At 44.5% G+C, this 24,800-nt stretch overlaps 1 protein-coding gene across 1 annotated transcript in view; it reads right to left on the bottom strand.

Annotated features, from left to right (window-relative positions):
• SLIT1 (slit guidance ligand 1) overlaps nucleotides 1-24,800 on the bottom strand; it is an 842,620-nt gene that overhangs the window by 357,091 nt on the left and 460,729 nt on the right. The window contains exons 5-8 of the mRNA XM_086922632.1: nucleotides 17,212-17,283; nucleotides 2,894-2,965; nucleotides 1,961-2,032; nucleotides 775-938 (exon numbers count right to left, since the gene is read on the bottom strand). Coding sequence (XP_086778758.1) covers nucleotides 775-938; nucleotides 1,961-2,032; nucleotides 2,894-2,965; nucleotides 17,212-17,283 — 380 coding nt within the window. The remainder of the gene's footprint in view (nucleotides 1-774; nucleotides 939-1,960; nucleotides 2,033-2,893; nucleotides 2,966-17,211; nucleotides 17,284-24,800) is intronic.

Below are 24,800 nucleotides of genomic sequence, written 5' to 3'. Positions count from 1 at the left end.
GCCTGTAATTACAAAGGGTATAGAATTAGATGCCTACATTCATCGGAGACTCTGGACGAGTCCAATGACTTATGGAAGTCCTCAATGAAGGCAAACATGGTAGCCTGAAATGGACCAAGGGTTGTGGTATCCTTCTCCTCTTTTAATTTCTTTGTTGAAGATGAAGTCAGGTTTTATTGAGAGCGACCAAATTAAAGCCAAGTGAGAAAGCTGCTTTTGGGACAGTGCCAAGTGCTTAAAAAGGCCTTTGCATGGTGCCCCTGTCAGTCAGTGATATAACATTATCCCCGCAGGCCCACAGTGTGGGGGTCCCGAGCTCCTGAGGGCCCCCTTCAGCACTGTGCAAGGTCGGCGGGCCCCTGGCCTGGGAGCTCCTGACTCGGTGGAGGGACTCCATGTACTTTGCAGAGCAGCCGTCTCAAGTTTTGTTATGCCACTGATGTCAGTGTTTCCGCTTTCCATGCAGGTAACCCCTCGAGGAGCTTAAATGTGGTGACCCCTACTCACAAGAGAAAGGAAAAGAAAGGAATAGACAGCAGCAGTAAACTGGGATTCAAGTGGGCACTTTGGCAATAATTTACTTCAAGAGTAGACACACACCACTTAGCTAAGAGTACAGAAGAGGCTTTAAGCTATGAGCCATGTCTTTGGAGTTACTAAGCACAGTTCTGCATCGATCTGCATGTTCTAGAGCAATAAATATAGAACAACTTCCTTGGGCTTCAAACATTAAATAAGAAATCTTTCCAAGCACATAAAAAGGATCACTCTCACCTGCACAGCTGAACTCGTTCTTCTGGATCTCCGCCACATTGAGGCCGCGGAGAGGAAGTGGGCCAGTGCACTGCGTGAAGAGGCCAATAGTTGGTCGTTGGCGTAGCCACTGGGACAGCCATGCCAGGTGGCAGTCGCAGAAGAGGTGGTTGGAATGCAGGCGGCTGCGGAAGGGTGGTACAACCAATCAGAAAAGGCATAGGACCGGCAAAGGGCATTCATCACTGATACTGTTCATACTTGGCAATAGCTGTAGACCATGAGGTGGCTGAATTATGGTTTAATGTTTCTGCTTAAGGTCTAATGAATGTTCAACAACTCTATAATATGTAGGTACTCTTTCTGGAATATTGTTGGCCTTCTGCAGATGGTGTCGAATGTGGAAAATTCCAAAAATAATTCCATTAAAAACACAATTTTCACCCAATCAGATAATAACATCTGTCAACGTTATTCTACATGGAATGCTTAATGGGCCAGAATGGCAGCCATTGTCATTTCTGTGATTATAGCTCTGTGATTCCAAGAAGCTAGTACCTGCGCATAAGTATCTGACTGTTGAATACCGCTCCCTCGCCCCCCCTCCCCACGCCCTTTTGTCAGCCCTAGTCTTATGCATCTTGGGCTCAGTCTGAAGCCGCCACACACTTGTCTGCGAACAAAGAGCCCAAAGGTGGTGCCTTGCTCTGCCCTCAGCAATTATTCCAAGCTACTGAGCTAAGAGCTGAAGGGTGCAAGGCGGGAGCTCGAGAGCAGCAGGGTCACCAGCGCTGACTGCATTTGAAATAATTGCAAAAATTGGTCAGGGACATTCATGTTGACAGGACAATGGTCTCGCGCTTTAAAAGAAATGCGTCACATTGATTTCTTCTACGTTTCTCAACATGTGTTATGAATCAACTGATGCTTATCTTGTCATATCCCAGTTCTCACTTACTTGGCTACGGAGCACTCAATATTGCAATATTTCATCTTCTACAATGGTTCCCTCACTTTCCAGTGAAAAGAAAGGGCTGGATTTTTTAAAGAAAGAAAGAACGCCAAAGGGGCAGCACCGAAATGGTTCGCTTCCTATCAGGCCCCATAATTTGAATGTCTCAGGGCATTCAGTACACTTGTCTTTGTAAAGCGAGAGGCCCGCCTTCAGCCCATCCCCCCTTACTTATCTGTAACACGAGTCACTCACAAGGTGCGGAGCTTGGGCATGTGGTTAAAACTTGACACTGGGATTGTCGAGATGTTGTTGTTGTTCAGAGTCCTGGAGGAAAGGAGACAATGAGAATTATGCACGGGTGGACGGGTCCACTGGATCTCTTTGAAGCGCCTCTACAAGCACAGTACAGCTTCTCAGCACAGCTTCTGTACCTGAGCCATTAGGTCTGTCTGTAGCCCCAAGGATACATACAAAAGAACGCTGACCCCACATCTCAGAGGGGGGTACGGCCAGGTAAGGAGGTCTGTGCGAAATGAGGACTAACCACTATGTAACATATGAACTGTTAATAAATTACATTGGGGCATATTACCAACAACTAGCGATAATTTTTGTCTCTAACTTGTTTAGAGACAAAAATTATCGCCGCACATCGGCGATTTTTATCGCAGATAAACCTTGCTATTAGCAAGGTTTATCGCAAATGCGATAAAAAACGGCCGAAATGCATGAATATCGCTGAAAAGTCAGCGATATTCATGCATTATCGAGCAAATGCTCTTAGCCATGTTATCCACCTCCCATTGGATAACATGGCTAAGAACTGCTCAGGGCAGGTGTTAGCTTTTGGAGATATTCCCGCTTAGCGCGAATATCTCCAAAAGTTGGTAATAGGAGATAGCGATGTTAGCGACTGTTTTCAGTCTCTAACATCTTGGCACGCCCACTTTGCATCTCATTAGTGATAAATATCACTGACATGCAAAGTGGGGCCCAAGATGGTCGCTATCTCCTACTAGCTGTCGCTAACTGGTGTTAGCAGCAGCTAGGTAATAGGGAGATAATTTTATCTCCGCTTTCTTGGCTTTTAAAGCCAAAAAAGCAGAGATAAACCCCCTTGATAATATGCCCCATTGTTATTTAATATTAATGAAAATTGATGCCTGTCGCCTATATCATACTTACAAAACCTCCAATCCCCTGAGAGCTCGAAAGGCGCCATCTTCAATACAGCCAATCTGGTTCTTGTCCAGCTGTCTGCAATTGATAGAAAGAGGAGCAATTAATGACCTTGGCACACCTGATCGCAATGACACGCACTGCATAAGTCGACGCGCGTGAGAAGGGCAAGCTGGACATTGCACACTTTCAAAACACAAAGAGTATTCAAATATGCAATCATGGCCTTGGTCAACCCCCTCACTGCAGGCTCAGGGAGGAACACAACTGTGGGCTTGGTTTCTGTAGGTTAAACTGCTGAAGAATAAACCGATTTCATTACATAAGCAGGACCAACTTGGTACCACACCTTGGTACCACACCGGCTTTGAGTGCAAGGACCACCGTAAGGTATATTTGTTCTTTATGATGCTTATCTTACTGTAGGTATTTAAGCCCTTTCGCTCATGTATTGGTAGTCTAGCAGAATTCAGCAGCGCCACAATTGCAACCAATGTGCAGTGATATTTATTTCTCCAATAAGGTCAAGCCCAAAACTAAAATCTTGATTTGTCAATACCGCGCATGATCTGCACCAACTTTCTAATCATTGAAACTGTATTTGTTTTACTGATTCCTCTTTGTTGCAGTCTTGCCCTGTTCCTGATCGCAGGCCATAACATCCATGAGAGTATGAATGATTCATAAATAAATCAATTAAAAAATTCGAAATAAGAAGTACTCAGATAAATGTAATATGCATTTTACATCTCGCTTACATGTCAGCCAAAGCTGTCTAGTTGGAAAAGACCTATTGTGGGCTTCCCAAGAGCTTACAGTGGGCTTAGTGTCCCTCCCATTGATTACCATTGGTTCGCTTTATTGTCATTCTCATTTGCTTGCTTCTTATTCGATGTTTTTGCCTGTCCATCTTGTTCCATCTTATGTTTGTGCGTCCTTGGAGCATAGTCTTTTCCCCACCTTTTGGTTTGGCTGACATATCCTTCCATTGCACACTTTATGGAACCACTTTTTTATTTTTTCTTAAGCATTGTAAGCTATTGCATGTGTTCTTCAGTGTTCTTGCTCGTGTGCTTCTTCCCCTCTAAATATACCCCCTGCACTCTAAGTTGCTGTCTCCCTTGCTCTGCAAGCTCTGTCTCACGTGCTTCTCACCTGCCAAACTGTGCCCTTCCACCGGGCTCCATTTTGCTTCTCACTCTAAACTCCATGTTGTACTCCCTCAAGCACTGTTTTCCCACTCCCCTCAATCACTCCATGGGCCCCCCCATTCTCTGTTTCCATCCAACCCTACCTCGTCGGCAGTCATTGTTTAGATAATTTATTTATTATTAGGATTATTATTGTTATTATTATTATTATTATTATTATTATTATTATTATTATTATTATTATTATTATTATTATTATTATTATTATTATTATTATTATTGTTATTATTACTACTATTATTTTGGAAAGACTAGGCAGCATATTTCTGCCAACCCCTCCACCTTAAAGCACTATTGTGCTACATCTATTTCATATTTTAATTTACATTCCATCTCAAATCAGTAAATAGAAAGATGGTCCCTGCATCACTTTGTAGGCGTGCGCATACATAGTAATACATGTGCACATTCAGCATCACAAATGTGCATAATTACAAAATGTTGTGCCCACTGCAGCAATGTCATCACATCTTTTTTTTTTGCCCATGCTTAACAGCATCGCAAAAAGAATTGGCAAAGCCAAACCATCTCAAGGGCTTGACGTCTTGGTTTTGCCAATACTTATTGTTAGACACTCCTGAGTAGCCGTGCGTGTTATAAATGCATATAACATAACATAACATACTGCATTTGAAAACTTACTCATTGCTGTGGTTTTATGATGACCAATTTCAACAGAATTGCAAAGGTGACAAAACACCACATTGTTTAAAGATATATTGCTGAAAAAATTTTGTGTAAACATTTTTTAGTAACTGAATGACTGATAAAAGTGTTGGTTATGTCTGACCTGCAGTTGGAAATATGTTTTTTAACAAATTGGCCTCACTTACGTGCTCTATTTCATGGCAGTTTTTTGATTGAGTCACAAGGAAAGGCCCATAATAGTTATCATTTTACAAACAAGCACTGCCAAAGCCAATAACTCTGGCATTGGCTTCACTTTAGGGATGCTGCCCAACCCTCATCATTCTAAAACAAAACACTGGCTAAAAGCAACGTTTTAGGGGGATCAGAAAAAGCTCCCAGTGTTATAGGGACTCATTATGATGTAGGTCTGACCGCAACTAACCGGCCGTCAGTTGCGGTCTGACCGACATCTGCCCCTGCGGTCCAACCGCCTCACTATTATGTGGAGGTCGGAGGCAGCAGGCGAAGGGACCAACCGCTGCTGTTTCGAAGCCCAGCTGTCGGAATGTATTCCCTACAATAAGGGCAGTGCCTGCTCAGGCACCGCAGTAGTGATTACGATGTCCCTTTCGGCCTGCCTTTCTACGGCGGGCTGACCACCATAGAAAGGCAGATGGAAATGGATTTGGGGGCCCCTAGCAGAGCCCCCATCCTTCCACGGCCTCCACTATGAGGCCTGAAGGCATCTGTGGTGCCCATCTAAGCATCCCTGCACTGTGTGGTAGGCACTGCATGGTGCCACCCACATGGTGCAGGGATGTTTAAAAAATGCATATTTACTATTGCTGCTTGTGCTGCGGCCCACAGCGCAAGCCACAATACTAAACATACACTTTATGAATGCCATGAATTTGGAATGCAGGACCTCTGACTCCTTGTCAGGTGGTCTTGTTTCCTAAACGATGCCGGTCGGACGTTTATCCGACCAGACTCATAGTAGGGCCCAGAGTTGCTTCTTCACTTAAGGGAACCACTTTATTTGCGAATATGCTGCTTGTGAAAGGGCATATTGCCATCACTCACTCTGAAATTAGTTAGTATACTGTCCTATTAACCCAGCTGTAGTGGGGAGAAGAAAAATAAGAAAGACAGAACAAAATACCAATGGATGTAGAGATCTGACTGGAACCCACTACAAAAAAAGAATATTGTACATAAAATTATATTAAAATCAAAAGGGTTTGCCCACGACAATAAGTAGAAAATATACACATATTGTTAAAATCTGTCTACAATTTCATGATTAGAACTACTTTAGCTACAAAACTGCTTTGCTCGAAAATATTCTATCAGATGATTCCCTGCGAAGCTGATGTTATAACAAGTCTAGGACCGTCCAGCTGGTATTAATGTAACTGTTACATTTAGCTTAAAATGATAGCTCTAAGAAAACGTTGATCCACCAAACAGGAAGTCTGGTGAATATCTATCTGACCATCTCTCCGTTTTCATACACTTATCAATGGTTAGCTCAGTTCTATATTTGATCATTTCAGGGAAATAAGTTCCTCAATGCGTTTCCATTTTTTATTGTGCCCATCCTTACATTATTCTACTGCTACCAGGTAGATATTGATTTGACGTTGGTGAGCCAATTAATAGATTATGGTGACAGACTGCCATTATGTCTCTTTGGTAACACTCTTCTTGCTGGCAGGGTGCCCAAGAGAAGGAAAAAATATTGTTGTGCCCAAATTGCGTGATACTCAGAGGGCAGACTAGGGAGGACAATTTTAGTAGATATTCCTAGGAAAATTCCTTTTAGGTTATTTGATCTGGTGTGAGCTTTCAGCCATGGCTCTAGGATCTTAGGTCTGTTAATAAACATGTGCTCCCATGACCCAATATGGATCTTGCATTGAGGACAGAGCATATTTGTGGCATAGTCCCAATAATTAACCTTTTGATATGTGCAATAAAAATAAAAATAAATAAAAGTAGTTGCTACCTGCTTCGGCATCTTACGAGGGCTGAGACCTATCCTAAGATTTTTTGATGCCTCAACTAGGCAGTTGGTTATTCAAGCATCGATACTATCACGGCTTGATTATACCAACGCATTATTCCTAGGTGCCAACCAGGCTGAAATCACGCGGTTACAACGTATCCAGAACGCTGCCGCCAGAGCCCTGGTTGGGCTACCAAGGTTTTGCTCTGCCGAGAGTACTATCCGCTCCCTTCATTGGTTGCCGGTGGCACAGAGGATTCAGTTTAAGGCACTATCCTTGTCATTTAAGATTCTCAAGATGGCTTCCGCCCCGATTCTTGGCAATCTTCTGAAGCCTTATGTTCCTCTGCTCCCTTTGAGATCTATGGGCCAAAACCTGGCTGTAGTTCCGCGATTTAGATTATATAGAGCGGGAGGACGCTCCTTCCAAGTCCTGGCTGCTAAGCTGTTGAATACTCTACCGTCTCACATCCGCGAAATTGATGAGCTCTTGGATTTCAGGAAAGCTATTAAAACGTACTTGTTTTCCCATCCTTTTTAGGACTCTGCCTTGTGTGCCTTTTCCATTGTTTTTGCTGTGTTGTGTCTGGTTACCCTTCCAGAAGCGCTGGGACGCCCCTTTGCTGGGGCATCTGTGTGCTATACAAATGTTATTAACATAACATAACATAACAATACAATCTGAATATTGAAATGTACAATGAGTGTCTGATGTTGGCACCTTTTAGCACCGTATTCCTCTTGTTACAAATCATTGCAAGCTGATACTCTTCCAAATGTAACCCTGCATTTGCCAATTTCCCCAGTATTTCTGCAAAGTAGTTATCTCCCTCAAAGCTCACAGTAGGAGGGAATACTGTCCAGGCAGGCTCCTCTTTTGATATATAACTCAGTAACCAAATCTTCCCTCTAATCTCCTCTCTTTTGTCCTGCTTGTCCATTAGCCAATTTCTTAGTTATAAGCATTTTAGAAGGTTCCCCATTTCAGTAGCTCAAATTCCTCCTATAGTTGTTGAAGTGATTTCATATGATCTCTCCTTAGGAGTTTTCATGATAGCATTATTACACTCTCCTGACAGGTTTTACTGTAGTTGCCATATGTGTTGGGAGTGCCCGGTTATTCCTGTAATGGCATGAGTTTGACATATTGCTACAATTTGTCTACAAATTATAATCATATTGATAGGCACTTTAAAGCATATTTTTTATTTTTAAAATGTTGGATGTTAATCTTTGAAAGCAAATCCATGTAAGTGAGTGATGCCGACCATTTCCTTATTTACGTTGTTATTCATATCTTTAGGCCACTTGAAGTTAATCACCAGCACAGAGAGCACAAGGAGCTGGAAAGATAATATTTCTCTATGCTTGAGAGTGCCCCATCCGCCATGAAACAGAATGCTGGTAACCTTTTTTTTATTAACTTATGCTTATACTAACCTGGACATGGGTTGAAACTTTTTTAGGAGGCAAGCATGACATTGTCTAAAAAAAGAACAAATAATGCTAAAGGATAGTCATTCTCACTAAATTGATCTTTCTGACCAGTGTTAACTGTAGTTTGTCCCAGTTTTTGAGTTGATTTTTCATATGGAAAAGTAGAGGAGAAAAGTTTAGCTCAAACAAATTATCAATGCTTGAGCTTACACGAATACCGATGTATCTTATTAGATTTGAAATTACAATGGCCCATCTCCTTCTTAACCCATACCCTCTAGTTACCTCTCGAATATCATGCATTTTAAAGTTACTCATGAAACCCAAAAAGCTGGGGTGAAATGGGAGAGAAGCTCTGTTTGTAAACTGTCTGCCTTAGCTGATAATAGGATAATGTTCAATGGTGATGATAACAACGTTCAATGATGTTTCAGTAGATCCTCAGAATTCAAGAAAGAAAATATTTTCCCTCTAGCTCTAGGTATAGATTAAACTATTCAGGCACTCTAAGTGATTTTCCTATTCATGTAGTCAACTAGTCAATCCTTGAAATTTGTGTTTTGCTCACCAAGCCGAAAGTATAGCAGTTCAACTACAGCAGTTGTCATGAGGCTACTAGAAGCCTTGCAAGGCTATCTCCATCTCTTTCTCTTTAAAGTGTTCAACACAGAGCTTGTGCCTTCTGTGCCACAGTACTGGACCTGGATTAAGCAGCAGAGACATTCCTGCAGCCGTGGCAGTCCCTGCCATACTAGCTCTCTGCTCCTGGCTCTTCATCGATGTGAACCTCTGATATCCATCTCCCGTTGGCCCTCGACAACCCTAGCTGCATCACTTCAGAGTTTTCTCTGCTCCGTCAGCGGGCAGCACCACTTCGTACTATTCTGCCACAGCTCCCTCTCTCTGGCGTCTTATTTGGAGACGTTGGCACCATCATGTCGGTAATGTTATCATTCTTCCATGCCTTCTTCAGTGATCCCCCACGCTAGCTAGTCTCCATCATTGACCTCAGCAAAGCTTGCTAGTATGCAGAAGCATAATCTAAGTCCCCACTGATGCCCAGCAGCCATCATACAGAGCTCCTGTGAGCACAGGCAGGCTGTTCAGGTCCAACCAGCTCATGGCAGACATCTTTCCTCAGTTTTCCCTGCCTGGTCTGAGTTGATAGAAAGGAGAGAGGATGCATCAGGACCTAGAATGATTCAAATGATATGTTGAGTATCTGCAGATGCACTGGCTGAAATGTGCTAGTTATCACTATTGTTGAGGGCAGGGAGGCCCATGATTCACAAAAGGTGGAGCCTCGAGTCATGAAACCCCACCCACCTTCAACAATAAAAAGTGCTTAGATTGCCCTCTGCACATCTGTACTTATGTTTATGCCATGCTGTCTTTCGTGTGTCGAAGATATAGATAATGATTTTTAGCAACATCATAGTTCAATCCGCAAAATAGGCCTTGTGAGAACAGACTTAGTTTTTTTCCATATAACGTGAGTGGAAGATGCATGGCATAAGTCATATGTATGCGACGCGCAAAGTGTAAAATGCTATCTTTTACCATTTTTGAGTGTGGAGGGGGCACGACTGACAGCCGAAGCCTGGAGTAGGCCATAAGTTACCCCCACTTCCAGTAACTTCCAAATGGCTTGTCCAAAATCTAATATTTCCAAAATGGCACCTTGTTTGTAAAATTTGAAGGGCTTTACATTTCTATTTGCTCCAATAATTTTTTTTAATCTTCTTCAAAATCGAAAGCCCAAAAACATATACCTGCACAGCTGCTAAAACATTATTGCAAAATGATGCTTTCAGAGGTTCAATAAAATGCATCTCACATTTATTTTCATATTAGCATTTGTTGAATTTGGAGGTATAATAACAGTGGGCACAGCAAAGTAACCATAAATAGAGTAGAAAGAGCATTGCATTTTATAAGTCTGAGAAATAAAAGTATTCTCCTTCAATAGAAATAAGTAGAGTTGACATACACTCATAGTTTATCTGCATAGTTACTAAAAACCACTGAATTTTTTAAAATAAATTAATTGCAAAAAAATCACAAATGAAATAGAAATCTGAGTTTAAATGAAATTAGCACTTGTGAACATGAGTTTAATTCCCCAAAGAGTCTCCACTGGGGCTTGACACAGTTGGGAAACACTTTGCACGAGGCGTTTATCAATCAGGGGGTTATATAGCGCGGCTACCCACTCATGAGGTTCTCAAGGCGCTGCCTAAATGATACCAGAAGTAAGGGCAAGATTTTTCTTCAAGTAAAATTGACCATCACGTGACTTGATATTCATCAGAGAAATCATATGCTACTGGAGTGCTACTGGAGTGAAATGAGTTCAGGGAAGGGGCCGCTTCTATGTTTAAAGGAAATTACCACCAAACAGCTGCACAATTCCCCACAAGTGGATTGTGGCTTTTCAGTCAGCCTCTTCAGACTGCCTCTGAGCTAAAAGAACGACTTTCTTGGAGTGGACGGGATTAAAGATGCAAAAGAAATGTGTGACCAGACAGTGACGGGTCCACCGCTAAGGGAGAGGAGGCGCGTCCTCCCACTGCTTTTTTGCAGTGACACAAAGACAAAGTAAAATGATCATAGCTCACGTTATTGTCATTTTATTTTCTCCTACTTCTGCCTCCTTTACGTTAGGGGGCAGGGGGGAGTGGTAGCACCCTCCTAAAGTGCGCAGTGACTGCCTGGACGGCCCTGTCCAGGTCCTGCTGCCCAAAACTGTTGTGTGCACTTTGCATGTTCTCCATGCAGGCTGTACTACAGCCTACATGAAGAACATGCCCAGGCCCACAGTTAGCCTCTGCAATCACAACACTGCCTTAGCAGTATTGTGAATGGCTGACTGGTCGCCTGGGTGTGCTTCCGGTAAGGCCGAGCGAGGGAGGACTATGAAGGCGAGGAAGCAGCGAGAAGGTACGTTTTTGAAAATGTGTATTCCTGCTTCCCACCACTCCCTCTCGCCCCCTACCTCCCACATCCTCCCCCTCCCACTCTCCTACCTCCGATGGTGCCATCCACCACTGTGATCAGATGTACTCCCACATTTGCAAAGCTCTTCCTGCGCTTGCACTCTATTTGGTTGACATTGGATACATATTCTTTCAAGTCAGTGTCCCTGTGTCCTCTTTATTCAATTTACATTTTGGTTAGGTTTAAGCCTACTGACGTCTACTGGTTGATTTAACGATCTTCTGGTGGATCCCCACCGAGACCAGGAAGACCGTCACCCAGGCCCTCGTCACCAGCCGACTGGACTACGGCAACGCCCTCTACGCCGGTACCACCGCCAAGCTCCGGAAGAGACTCCAGCGGATCCAGAACGCCTCAGCCAGACTCATCCTCGACATCCCACGAAACAGCCACATCTCCGGACATCTGAGAAACCTGCATTGGCTCCACGTCAACAAAAGAATCACCTTCCGCCTCCTCACCCACGCACACAAAGCCCTACACGATCAAGGCCCGAGCTACTTCAACAACCGAATCAACTTCTACGCTCCCAAACGCCACCTCCTATCAGCCGGCCACGCCCTCGCCGCCGTCCCCCGCATCCGAAGAGCGACAACAGGAGGAAGGTCCTTCTCCTACCTGGCCGCCAAGACCTGGAACTCCCTCCCTCCCGACCTACGCCTGACCCAAGACCACCTCCCCTTCAGGAAGAAGCTCAAGACCTGGCTGTTCGAGCAGTAACGGCAACCCCCCCCCCCCAAGCGCCTTGAGACCCTACGGGTAAGTAGTGCGCTCTATAAATGTCTGTGATTGATTGAACTGGAGCCAGCAACATTTCGTCAGTTGTAAACCAGTATAACTGACTTACAAATTCATCCTGTCAATGATAATCGCCCAGATAACTACTCCTTTACCCGCGGCCTCCAATCTTTGCTTCTTCTATTCTGCATCTTACTCTCCTCCAATGTGTCTGCTTCATCCATATGTTATGCTGAGCAAGTATATGTTATGTTCTCCTCTAGCACAATGAGTCTTCACTAGTCCTTTGTATTTCTAGCATATTACACTTCCCAACTCTTTAGGGACATTCCCTAAAACCTTCTGAAAGACTTGCTTTTTATGGCTTTTTTATGCTCATGTACACCCTTCCCTTTCCCGGTGACCAGTTACTCTACCATGATTGTCCTGGTCTTTCCTTTTCACATAAGCAGTTCCGTTCCAGCTGTCCTGACGTTTGGAAGGTGATGCTCCTACAGTAAAGTATCACTCTGGCATTTTTATTAAACTCTTTCTTCTCCTGGTCCAAAAGCCCACCACAGAGGCAAACTACAGACCCACGCATTGACATAGCCAATTCCACCCCTACCTACCCACTAGATGCCACAAACATACCAATCTCTACTTGGGGGGTCCTTGATTTAAAGTTACAGCATCTCCCGGCAGCCTCCTCAGAAGCAAAGTCCTAATTCATAGGATCTAAAGTGTGGCAGCTAATGACAAGACCCTGGAGCACGCGAAAGGGCCATAGAGCCAATCCCTGCACCTCACATTCAATGTCCAACCATTCATTCAGCCATGCTTTCCGTTCATCCATCTAAACCTATGTCAGCTTCACCATCCCACTTAATTGTATGTACTATAATCATGAACTCCGTAATTATGTGGTATTTATTGAAAAATCATTGATCACATTTAGAAATCCTTTTTTGGGAGTTAAGGGGTACTCGTGTACTTATCAGTTGTAAAACCTAAAAACAATAGTGTGTACATCAACTAACTAATTATTTTGTTAGTTGTCTGCCTCCCACTAAAAAGCTCCACAGTCATAAACATCTATTTGCCCCATTTTCATTAGTTTCACTGTAGTTGCCTTGTTTGTATTTAAACTTCTTTTACAGTCCACATGCCTCTGTGACACAATCTATGATTTTCAAAACTGTGAATGGACATTAAGTGTAGTCTTTTAGCACAAGACACAACTGATTAGGACAAAAGTAAATGGTTAAAGCTATTTCCTTATAATCTGTCAACCGAATATGTGGTAGAACGTGTATTATGTAACTAGTGCTGTATTGTGTAGAAATAGCAATTGCCATGGAAACCGATACTTTTAGTGGCCATATTTGTTGTTATAATCAGATATGTGGCACTGAAAACATAAGAAGGATCACTTCCTGTTCATGTAATTGAATAGCATTTGTCCTTGGTTGTGTTATTTTACTTCAGATCACTAAAAGGATTTTAGTGTCCACTTAGGTCATTTCAGAACCAATGTACCCGCGGTTTAATCATGGCTTCCTCACTTACCTATATATATATTGAGTGTTCCAGGTCAAATTAACTGCGCCTTCCTGTGCCTCAGTTTCCATTTTCCGAAAACACGAAGCACTAGGAAACGAGCTGCGTGTGTATAGAGCTATATAAATAAATATTTTCTGCGATTTTCCAGCAAAACCTTGTTTTTGAGCGATTTTTCCACCTCTTTATTTCTTTATATTCACGAACAACATGATTCTGCTCAAAGTTTATTTAGTGCAAAAAACAATCCTGAGCTTGAAAGGCAGCAAAGCTTGTCAGACAGGCACAGCTGTAGCCTAGACCCTTTAAGTGGCATATCATGGGCTCGTTTGGTGCATAATATTATTGTGCAAGTTTTTTCCGATCTCTTTCATCTCAGAATCTGAATAAATTCTATGACAAGCCTGTGGCTAACTTGTTCCTACATGGCTCCTTCAGACTGCATGTCCCTACCGCACGAACGGCAGAAGAAGCAATGGCCATAATATTTATCGCCCCATTAAATATTGGCCTACTTACAAGGAGCTGAAGTCACATCATGTGAGTGGCTGTAAATTGTGCCAAGAATAATGTTCAAGATGTAGGCTTTGTCCTCGTGTGTAGGTCACCAACACGTTGGGCTATATTATGGCTCAGCTTGCATATTTTGTGGTTCAAATTTTGGCACATTTCCCTGCATTATTGTGCATGAACACTTCAATTTGTGGTTTGATACAGCACAACTCCTTTGCACCATGGTCTCCAATGCATTGCTACATAATGATTTATTTTCAAACATCAAGGCCTCTAGTTCCATAAGGATTAGATGATTGGCACTTTGGCTCTTAGAGAGATGTCCTTTGAAGTGTTAAGTTTGAGCTCTAAAGACTGGGGTTCTATTTTCTGCTAATGTTCTGTCACTAGAGTGAATCTAAAAGAACATTTCCTATGTCTACAAATTTTAACGCAAATGTGTACAGATCCACTACATCCCGCAGCCTTCCTTGACCCCATACGTGAGTGATAGAGAGTGTAGAGTCCTGTGTCTCCATTTTCTTTCTTATCCCATTCCACTTACCCCACTTTTACCACTGGCTCTCATGGTCTAGTACAAGCGGTCTCTGGGGGGACAGTGAGAGACAGAAAAGAACATTGCTTCTGTTGGATCTTGCCCCCAAGGTTAGTAAAGAATCTGGCAGTGTTGTGGCTCAGTGGCAGACGACAGTGGATGTTGCTTGGCTGGAAAGGCTCAGATGTTACTCAAAAGGTCTGGATGTGCCTTCTACAGAAGAAAGCTTGTCTGCAGCTTGATGTTCTTTGTAATCATCCCTCAACTTCATCTGCCTTTTTAAGGTAAATTGTAAGAAAAAGGTTTCCTTTTCCTAGGTAGTAAGGTGACTGGAGACGAGTTGTTTCTTTGATTCCATGTAATCTATCTTCAAGGTAGGTTATTGGACAAAAGATTTCCAGCTCTGTTTGGCGATGATGTATTTATGCCATTGACTGGGACTTTCCACAGTCCTAGTCATGTCTGACATTTCAGAGGCATTTTGTACATTTGACTGAGTGTTTCTACGTGCCCGCTGACCTTGGCAGCTGATGGGGGCATGGCTCTTCAAAAAGCCGATGCCGACCACCGGCTAATATTACCAAAATACTAGGTCTAATGTGCCACCAGTATCCTTGCCAATCCCATATCTCTGTCTCACTCCAAGGCAGGCCAGGGACAGGCTTCATGACTCAGGAAGGCTCTTTAGCCGCAGTAGCTGACTGGTTGGGAAAACATAGGTTGAACGTCAATCAAGACAAGATGAAAATTATTAAGCTAGTTTCAGAGTGTTGCTGGAGACTGAGCCGTGGGTATAAACACTGCTATTAGTTGCTGGTGCGCGTATGCAACCTTTTGTTCCTCTTCCACAGTAATCCATACATACTCGTTTAAATAGCTTTTAATTCCAGGATCAGGGCTTTTTTTTTTATATCTTACAGTGTTTAGAGATCCATGCAGTCTCTTTACATACTTTACCATATATCACTGGTTCATGCATTGGTGACAAGTTTGTAGGCACAGGGCTCTATATCTACGTTCTGTGATAACAATGGGAGAGATTGCATTTTCTAGTGTGACCCTCTGGTTGTAGAACAGAACAAACTCTCACTATTCTTTAGATGCATTCAAAGTCCCACTGCAAACCACACTTTTCCTGTGTCGATTGTCTTTCCTGAATTCACAAGACTCTTTTTCAGGGATTCATTGATGGAATAATTGGTGATTCACACTCTGGAAAGGCCTTGCTTACTCTAAGAATAAATTAAAAGCCAAATTGTTCGCAAGTTCACACTATTGGAGAGTGTTCCTGTTAGGAGATGATGGACAAGGAGGATGTTTTGAAGCACAGTAATATCTGCCCAAATGCATTTTCCCCAAATTTGCCTCCGTCTCCCTTCTGAATTTGGCTAGAGCATGTCTCTAGGTCTTTGAATACTTTTGCCTTCTTTCACATAAACATTGTGTTGATGTTTTCATGAAATAAATACGGACAAATGGCAGAACTCTTTGGTTCAGAATTTTGTGTCTTACTCACACTGTATATTTTGCTCATAGGAACAAAGTATTCAGTTCAAGGTCCAGATTTCTCATTAACGGCACAACACAAATAAATGTCCGTTAATTGGAAGGTTCTTCCACTTGAGATATGTATAGTGCCCATCAAGATCTATAGCTCCTTGATCAAGTAGGATATGGTGAGCTGGGACTGCCCAGTGTTTAATTTGTGCTGGTGGTTGCAGAAGGGGGTCACTGACACTCATTTTTGGAGACTCTGACTTCTTTTCATCATTAGACATTGACTGAGAACAAACGAGCTAGAGAGGGAGCGGCATGAAAGGGATAAAGGAAGAAAAAGCAAAAGATAGATAAAACAGTGACAAATAGAGTAAATGAGAAAGAATTGGAATCAGATAAAGAGACAGGGATTGTAAGGAGGAGTAAGAAAGAGGCAGGAAGTGGATTCAAAATTAGGCAACCCCGCCATTCAGAACTGGGGCCAATCACTTTGTCCCAAGAAGAAAGAAACAAGACACTCGAATGGAGAACATAGTTCATACAACCATTGGGTGATCCAAGGAAGGAAGCCATGATGGCATTTACCAATGTTGTGTATGTATGTATGAAGGTATGTATATATGTATGTATGTATGGGTTAAGTATGTAGCGTTAGTGCCTTACGATCATTTTCATGGCCTTGTAGCACAAACTGAGAGTTTTGCCATCTGTTCTGCTCCCTTATTAGTGTTGCTAAATAAGGCCATTATTCACAATGGCATCATAAAAAGGGAAAATGTGAGTGATTTATCATTATGGGCTTTATTCAAAGCAGCTTGCATCTGTTTTATGTTTCTCGTGTTTCACACGCCACTAAAGGGAAAAGCTGCTTTCCCCAGATAATAGGATTCCGGATGGCAAGCCGTAATTCACTCTAATTAGTTTCACTGTATCTCATCCTCTGGCGTTACATCATGGAGGAGGAAAGGGGGAAACGAGCAAAATAGTAAGTCTAACTGCGCCACATCGAAGAGGACAGGTGCTCTGCTCACGAGCCGTGACGTAGCAAGGTTGCCATTGGCTCAAATGCAAGCCAAGGAAATGGCCGACTACCCTCCTTGCTGGGTCGTAAAACACAGCCGTAATTGGGGTGCAGTGGGACCCTTGCACCCTAGGCCCCACTTTCACTGCACCTGCTTCACCACCCCGACTCACAACTCCCTTGCTCCATGCTACTCACAGGTTCTTGAGGTCGGTGGCTCCACGGAAGGCCTTCCTTGGGATGGCTTGGATCGCATTCTCGCTCAGATCCCTGCAGGGAAACAGAGAGAAAGCAGAAATTTTAGAAAAAAACTGAGAATAACTTTGACATTTTCAATTCTTTCTGTGCAGCAGTTTCCTGCAGATCTACTGACCCCAGCTGAGGAAGAAATGCTTTGATATTGTACAGTGTGGTGCAGCACGTGGAGGCTGGCCGAGTCTTGCAAAGGAATTATTACTTAATGTTAAATTATTGAGGCTTCTTTGCGCAGTTCAAAAGATTTTTCTCCACAGGCACTAGTATCAAAGCATGGTGGCACGTGCCTCTTGTGAAAGAGTAGTATAGTCATCTGAAGTGATACTTTATTTATTTAATCGGTATTGCTACCGCTTCCAGGTAAAGCATGGAGAAAATGTAATGACTTCTATACTTTCAGGAGATACCTGAAAATAATTTCAAATTAACTTCCTCGTGGACAGTAGGAGCTTAGCACACACTGCCATTTAACATAAAATAAAGGAATCCCGTCCTTATGTTTTAATTTCCTTGCCCTTCCTGCAGTCAGTCTCATCATGCATGTCATTGAGTCATGACGTCCTTCATCTTTCCATGCCTAACCTTTGGCTCGCCAGGTGCATACAATGACCACACCTGCCTAGCACCGCCCTCTAACCTTTGTCCGTTAGATTCAGGCAGGGTCGGATTGGGATCACAATTCGGCCCGGGCACTGACGAAAAAAGTGGCCCACATTCAAGAGGCGTGGCCCATATTTAAGGGGCGAGGCCCACATTCAAGGGGCGTGCCTTTTCATGAAACACTATTTGCACAGACAAGGAATGAAAGTGGGAGGATACTGTTCTTGCACAGGACACAGGGCCAAGGTGCCAATGGCCTACATGCTGAGCAACTAAAAAAAATAGCAAGGCCCCTTTCTGTCACAAAATTATTCCAGCACTCCAGCACAGGAGCACCTGAAAAGCAGCAAAGCCCCTGCTATTACTAACCTACTTAGCCCTCCCCAGACCTTCAGCTCAGGAGCACATGAACAGAGGTAAGGCCCTGCAATTAGTAAATTAATCAACCCTCCAGGCCTCGGGAAAACGTCCTGGCAGGGGAGCACAAAACACAGCTTTCTGGGTCATCCAAGGTAGCCAGGTAGCCAGGGGGAGGCTGAGGTGAAGCTGGTGCATGGGAAGTGCCTTCCCAGTGTGTTCTGGCAGTTTCAGTGTTTGCCATTTACTGTAGTATTACCCTTGTACCTGTGTATGGTACCCTTTTGTAACTTGCACACGTCACTTTTCTCTGGTATCGCACTGTATGCTACCTCTCACTTTTGTTTGCTTTAGATACTTGCACAAGTGCCACCATTGCCGATGTAACGTTTGTTCTTGTGCTGGAGTGTCTGCCATTTATTGCAGTATTATACCTCTACATGTACTTTGTACGCTTTTGTAACCTGCACACATATCACTTTTTCCTCCTGTAATACCTCATGTATTTTGGTTGCTCACTATTGCCACTTTTGATTCATGTAACTTAACGTATGCTTTTGTAATTTGTCCACATGTAATTTTTCTCCTCATGTATTATTGCTGTTCCTAGTGTGGAGCGCTCTGACACCTTCGGGTAAAGTCCGTGCAATATAAAATTGCATAAATAAATTAAATTAAAAATTCCAAACATCACCTGGCTCCCACAGCAAGACCCATTCTTCCTCGTCCACTATGCCCTGAATGTGAAGGGCTGTGGGCGAGGTGTTAAGACTAACACTGTTTCTGGGCTGCATGGACCCCAGGGGGGCCGAGGTGAAAATGGCTCAAAGGCCTGAGAAACACCTGGCCCCCAGGGAGGCCGATTCTGGCACAGAATCACCCCTCCCAGCCCAGCCTCAGCTTGATTGCTTGTCAGGGCAGGGGTGAAGGAGAGGCCACAGCTGACAATCGCTGTCTGGCTGCACAGCGAGGCTGTTTTCATTTTCTCTGTCTCCGTGCCCTCCATGGGCCGTTTTTTTTTCTCCCCTTTCCTAGTCCACTCTCTGTGGACTGGGACAGGGGAGAAAAAACCGGCCCACAGAGGACACTGAGGCACCGGCCCTTTGGCCCATTCCCGAATGCCCGCCTTGCCAATCCGCCCCTGGATTCAGGGTTGGACTGAGAACAGAAATAGGGCCGGACGGTAACAAAAAACTGCTCCACGTGTACCAACCTCCCAGAGGGAAATGGCAACTGGTTGCCTCTGATGACTGCTGACAAGTTTACCAACTTTGTCTAAAGCATGGGTACTCACATACATTTTACCAGGGGCCAAAATGTTTTATCTGTTATGTGACCGAGGGCCGCATTAATGCCTGCAGGTTGGGCGGGGGTAAGAGGTTGCTGGTGGTGGTATGGTGGGTATAACGAAAATCAAATATCTCTCTCTCTATCTTCTCCCTCGCTCTCTCTCGCCCTAATTGCACAATGCGAAAACAGAATACCAGGAATTAATCCCGACTTCCCCACTTTACAAAATTGTGTGATCATAGGCAACTGTTTTCTTTTAATTTCCCTCCTTTTTATTCATTCTTACATTTGAGAGGACCTCAAAATATGCCACTTCAGGATGTGCGCTGTACAAAACCTTCTCCTGTGTTTGATTTAATAAACTATAATGTTGTTCATTTTTAAGAGGCACCCAAGCCACCCAGCGGGTCACTGGTCGAAAGCAAGTTTAAGCACCACCCTTCTGAATAGTGAAAGCCTTTTCCAGAACTGTTTATAAACACACGCGCACACACACACACACACACACACGTGTCCGCACACACACACAGAGGTTGGGTGTGGAAGAGCCGAGCGCCCATTCTTCTGTCAATCAATCACATGAAAGTAATGCAGGCCACTGTCAGGCTTCAGCTTTTAAAGCTAGCAGCAGGCAGCACAGTGCACAGAGCATAATGAAGTCTCACCTCCTGCGTTGTTGGCAGGAAGTGGCACCACAGGCAAAGGAATCCAGCATCCACTGAAGGCAGAGAGAGCTCTGCAAATACAAGCACACGTTCAGGTGTGCCTGAGTAGAAAACAACAGTGCTCCGACCCAAAGAAAGATGGAGTCTTTGGATGACTGACGATATGAATACTGCATAAGAGATTAATTGCTTTTTATGAGTTCATTTTACGGGATGAAAGGGTGAGACGTCATCCTTCCATAGAATGACAAAGAGGGCAGATTTACAGTTCATCCCAAATGAATATGCATGAGCCGCATTTGCATGCCATAGATCAGTGTGTGGATAATTTTCGTAAAGGCTAATTTATGATATCACGCTCCCACCTAACATTTTCAGTGCTTATTATATTTTGAATATAATGCAACACGCATGAAAGATAACAGGCACATGCCAACTGAGCTGAATGAATACAGCACAGAATGAGCTCAAGGAAACCATGCAGACTTCCCAACGGACACACTGCACAGTATTGATTCCAGTGAAGAGCATCACAGGGTGGAAGACAAGGTGGGCAGGAAACCTCTGCTCAGAGTGGGTCTCCAGATCGTGTTGGCAGCAGTAGAGGCCGGTGGTGGGAGTGCTGTGGGGTGGAGTGGGGTAGGGGTGGAGCAGGGTGAGGGGTAGTAAACTATGGAATACGGCCCAACGGACGTAAGTAAACAAATAAATAAATAAAAGGAATTTTGTTGGGCGCGCTGCATCGCATTCGGCAATGCAACGCGCGCAATGAAATTAGTTTTTTAAATGTATTTGTTTATTTACCTCTGTTCGGCCGTATGCCGTAGTTTACTGCCCCCCACCCTGCTCCTCCCCCGACCCGCCCCACTGCCCGCAGCACTCCCAACACCCACCACTACTGGTTAGCAGACTGCACAGCTGTTGTCCATTACAGGTTTCTTAGCTCCACAGGACGTCAGCTGCAGAAGATTTTGAGTTTTTTACCCTAAGTGGGAGAGGGAGGGCTGGTAGAAGCACCTCAGGTGGAAGAGGGACAAAGTCTTTCCCCTGCAAGGCTTCGCTCCCTTATCTCACACACAGTGGCGGCCGCCACTAACAAAGAGTGGTGAGTGGGTGGGTGGATGAAGCGCGGGGGAGTGTGGGAGAGCGTGCGCAAGAGGAAGTGGGGAAAAGGTTAATAATAACTTTTTTAAATTACCTGACGCCTCCGGCCTCCTGCCCCGTTGCGTCACTCCTGCTAGCCTCTTCCTGGGTCCCGGCAGCCACTGGAGCAGACTTCCAGCCAATCCCTGTCCTGCTGAGCAGCACAGGGATTGGTCTGAGCAGACTGAAAAGACGGCCTGCTCAGACCAGGGAGTCTGTGGGGGTTTCTCCAGCTGCTGGAGAAACCTAAGTGCGCATGTGTGTTTTGGTCGGCCTGAGACGGCCGGCCATACACACATGAGCACTTAGGGAGGGCACAAGCACTCCTTATCCGCCCTCCCATGCCTCGCCCCTCCATGCACAAGCTGGCAAATGAAAAATAAAACGATGCTAGAGCATTGTTTTATTTTTCGTTTGCTGGCCCACCAGGCAGTGGGGCGACGCTCCTCCGCCACTGCAGAGGAGCCGCCACTGCTCACACAGTGGAACTTTTTACAAATTGGCAGGTCTGCCCAGGTTTACACGTTTCAGCTCTGAAATTATTTTCTGCAGCATGATGTGTGGTGCTAGTAATCTAAATGGATATAAAGAAATAATGATGAATGATAACACATGCATGTACAAAAATCTCAATACCTAAATGAGCTATGCCGTTCAGTCTCACCACAAACCAAACCAACACCACCATAATCCCTAATCCATGTGGATGAGAATGTTCACATGAAGTGTCATTGTGGCATGAAACAGGGCCTACAGCCACACTATATTGTAACATGAATGGGCCTGTTTTAGATTTGGGTGACAATGGAAAATAGACCATTACTGGACGCTGCGCTAAATCCAGAGCCAAATCCACCAAACATTTGGTATGGAAATTAGACGGAAATTAACCAATGAATTCTCCGGTCGATATTGTTCTTCCTCTAGAAATCTGAAGATTTTTCATTAAACGTAAAATCGGCCGTAAAACATTAACACAAGACTTAATGCTCACTGTCATGGTGGAGGCTGCGCACTTATGGCGGAATCTCCTCGATGAGAAGTTGCAGCACAGAGATTCCACCACCAGTGTGGAGACTGCACCACGACTGTGGAGCCTCCGCACCACTGTGGAGTCCCTTTGTGAATCAGGCCCTCAAAATCAGACCCTGTGCGATAACCACCTGACTCAAAATCAGGCCCCATACCAAAAACATCCATTGGTAAATCTAAGCCATGGCATTAGCGTCCGACTCTAAATCTAGCGTGTGCCACTACCACTAGCTCTAAATCAGGCCATCACATTACCACCTGACTCAAAATCAGGTCAGTGACATAACCACACGGCTATAAGTCAGGTAAGTGCCATAACCACCGGCTCTAAACCAGGTCAGTGCCATAACCACCCAGTTCTAAATCATGTCAGTGCCATAAGCACCTGGTTCTAAATCAGGTCAGTGCCATAACCACCCAGCTCTAAACCAGGTCAGTGCCATAACCACCCAGTTCTAAATCATGTCAGTGCCATAAGCATCTGGTTCTAAATCAGGTCAGTGCCATAACCACCTGGTTCTAATGGAGGTCAGTGCCATTACCACCTGATTCTAAATCAGAAAAGTGCTGTGAACTCCTGGCTCTAAACCAGGTCAGTGCCATAACCACCCGGTTTAAAATCATGTCAATGCCATACCACCTGGTTCTAAATCAGGTCAGTGCCATAACCACCCGCTTCTAAATCAGGTCAGTGAGATAATCACCCAGCTCTAAATCAGGTAAGTGCCATAACCACCCAACTCCAAATCAGGTCAGTGCCCTACCCACCCGGTTCTAAATCATGTCAGTGCCATAACCACCCGGCTATAAAATCAGGTCAGTGCCATAACTACCTGGCTCTAAATCAGGTCAGTGCCATAACCACCCGGTTCTAAAACAGGTAAGTGCCATAACCACCTGGTTCTAAATCATGTCAATACCATAACCACCCAGTTCTAAATCAGGTCAGTGCCATAACCACCCTGTTCTAAATCAGGTCAGTGCCAAAACCACCCGGTTCTAAATCAGGTCAGTGCCATAACTACCCAGCTCTAAATCATATAAGCACCATAACCACCCGGCTCTAAATCAGGTCAGTGCCATAACCACCAGCTCTATATCAGGTCAGTGCCATAACCACCTGGTTCTTAATCAGGTCAGTGCCAATACCACCCGGCTGTAAATCAGGTCCGTGCCATAACCAGCCAGTTCTAAATCAGGTCCGTGCCATAACCACCCAGCTCTAAATCAGGTCAGTGCCATAAACACCCGTCTCTAAATCAGGTCAGTGCCATAACCACCCGGCTTTAAATCAGGTCAGTGCCATAACCACCCGGCTTTAAATCAGGTCAGTGTCGTAACCACCCGGCTCTAAATCAGGTCAGTGTCATAACCGCCCGGCTCTAAATCATATAAGCACCATAACCACCCGGCTCTACATCAGGTCAGTGCCATAACCGCCCGGCTCTAAATCATATCACCACCATAACCATCCGACTCTAAATCAGGTCAGTGCCAATATGCCCCGGCTGTAAATCAGGTCAGTGCCATAACCACCCGGCTCTAAATCAGGTCAGTGCCATATCCACACAGCTCTAAATCAGGTCAGTGCCATATCCACACAGCTCTAAATCAGGTCAGTGCCATATCCACCCAGCTCCAAATCAGGTCAGTGCTGTAACCACCCTGCTCGAAATCAGGTCAGTGCCATATCCACACAGCTCTAAATCAGGTCAGTGCCATATCCACACAGCTCTAAATCAGGTCAGTGCCATATCCACCCAGCTCCAAATCAGGTCAGTGCTGTAACCACCCTGCTCGAAATCAGGTCAGTGCCATATCCACACAGCTCTAAATCAGGTCAGTGCCATATCCACACAGCTCTAAATCAGGTCAGTGCCATATCCACCCAGCTCCAAATCAGGTCAGTGCTGTAACCACCCTGCTTGAAATCAGGTCAGTGCCATATCCACACAGCTCTAAATCAGGTCAGTGCCATATCCACACAGCTCTAAATCAGGTCAGTGCCATAACCAGCCAGTTCTAAATCAGGTCCGTGCCATAACCACCCAGCTCTAAATCAGGTCAGTGCCATAAACACCCGTCTCTAAATCAGGTCAGTGCCATAACCACCCGGCTTTAAATCAGGTCAGTGCCATAACCACCCGGCTTTAAATCAGGTCAGTGTCGTAACCACCCGGCTCTAAATCAGGTCAGTGTCATAACCGCCCGGCTCTAAATCATATAAGCACCATAACCACCCGGCTCTACATCAGGTCAGTGCCATAACCGCCCGGCTCTAAATCATATCACCACCATAACCATCCGACTCTAAATCAGGTCAGTGCCAATATGCCCCGGCTGTAAATCAGGTCAGTGCCATAACCACCCGGCTCTAAATCAGGTCAGTGCCATATCCACACAGCTCTAAATCAGGTCAGTGCCATATCCACACAGCTCTAAATC

The sequence above is a fragment of the Lissotriton vulgaris genome, chromosome 5, assembly GCF_964263255.1.
Source record: "Lissotriton vulgaris chromosome 5, aLisVul1.2, whole genome shotgun sequence".
NCBI lineage: Eukaryota > Metazoa > Chordata > Amphibia > Caudata > Salamandridae > Lissotriton > Lissotriton vulgaris.
The sequence above is the reverse complement of the archived record's forward strand: the minus strand, read 5'-3'. Positions and strand labels throughout refer to the sequence as shown.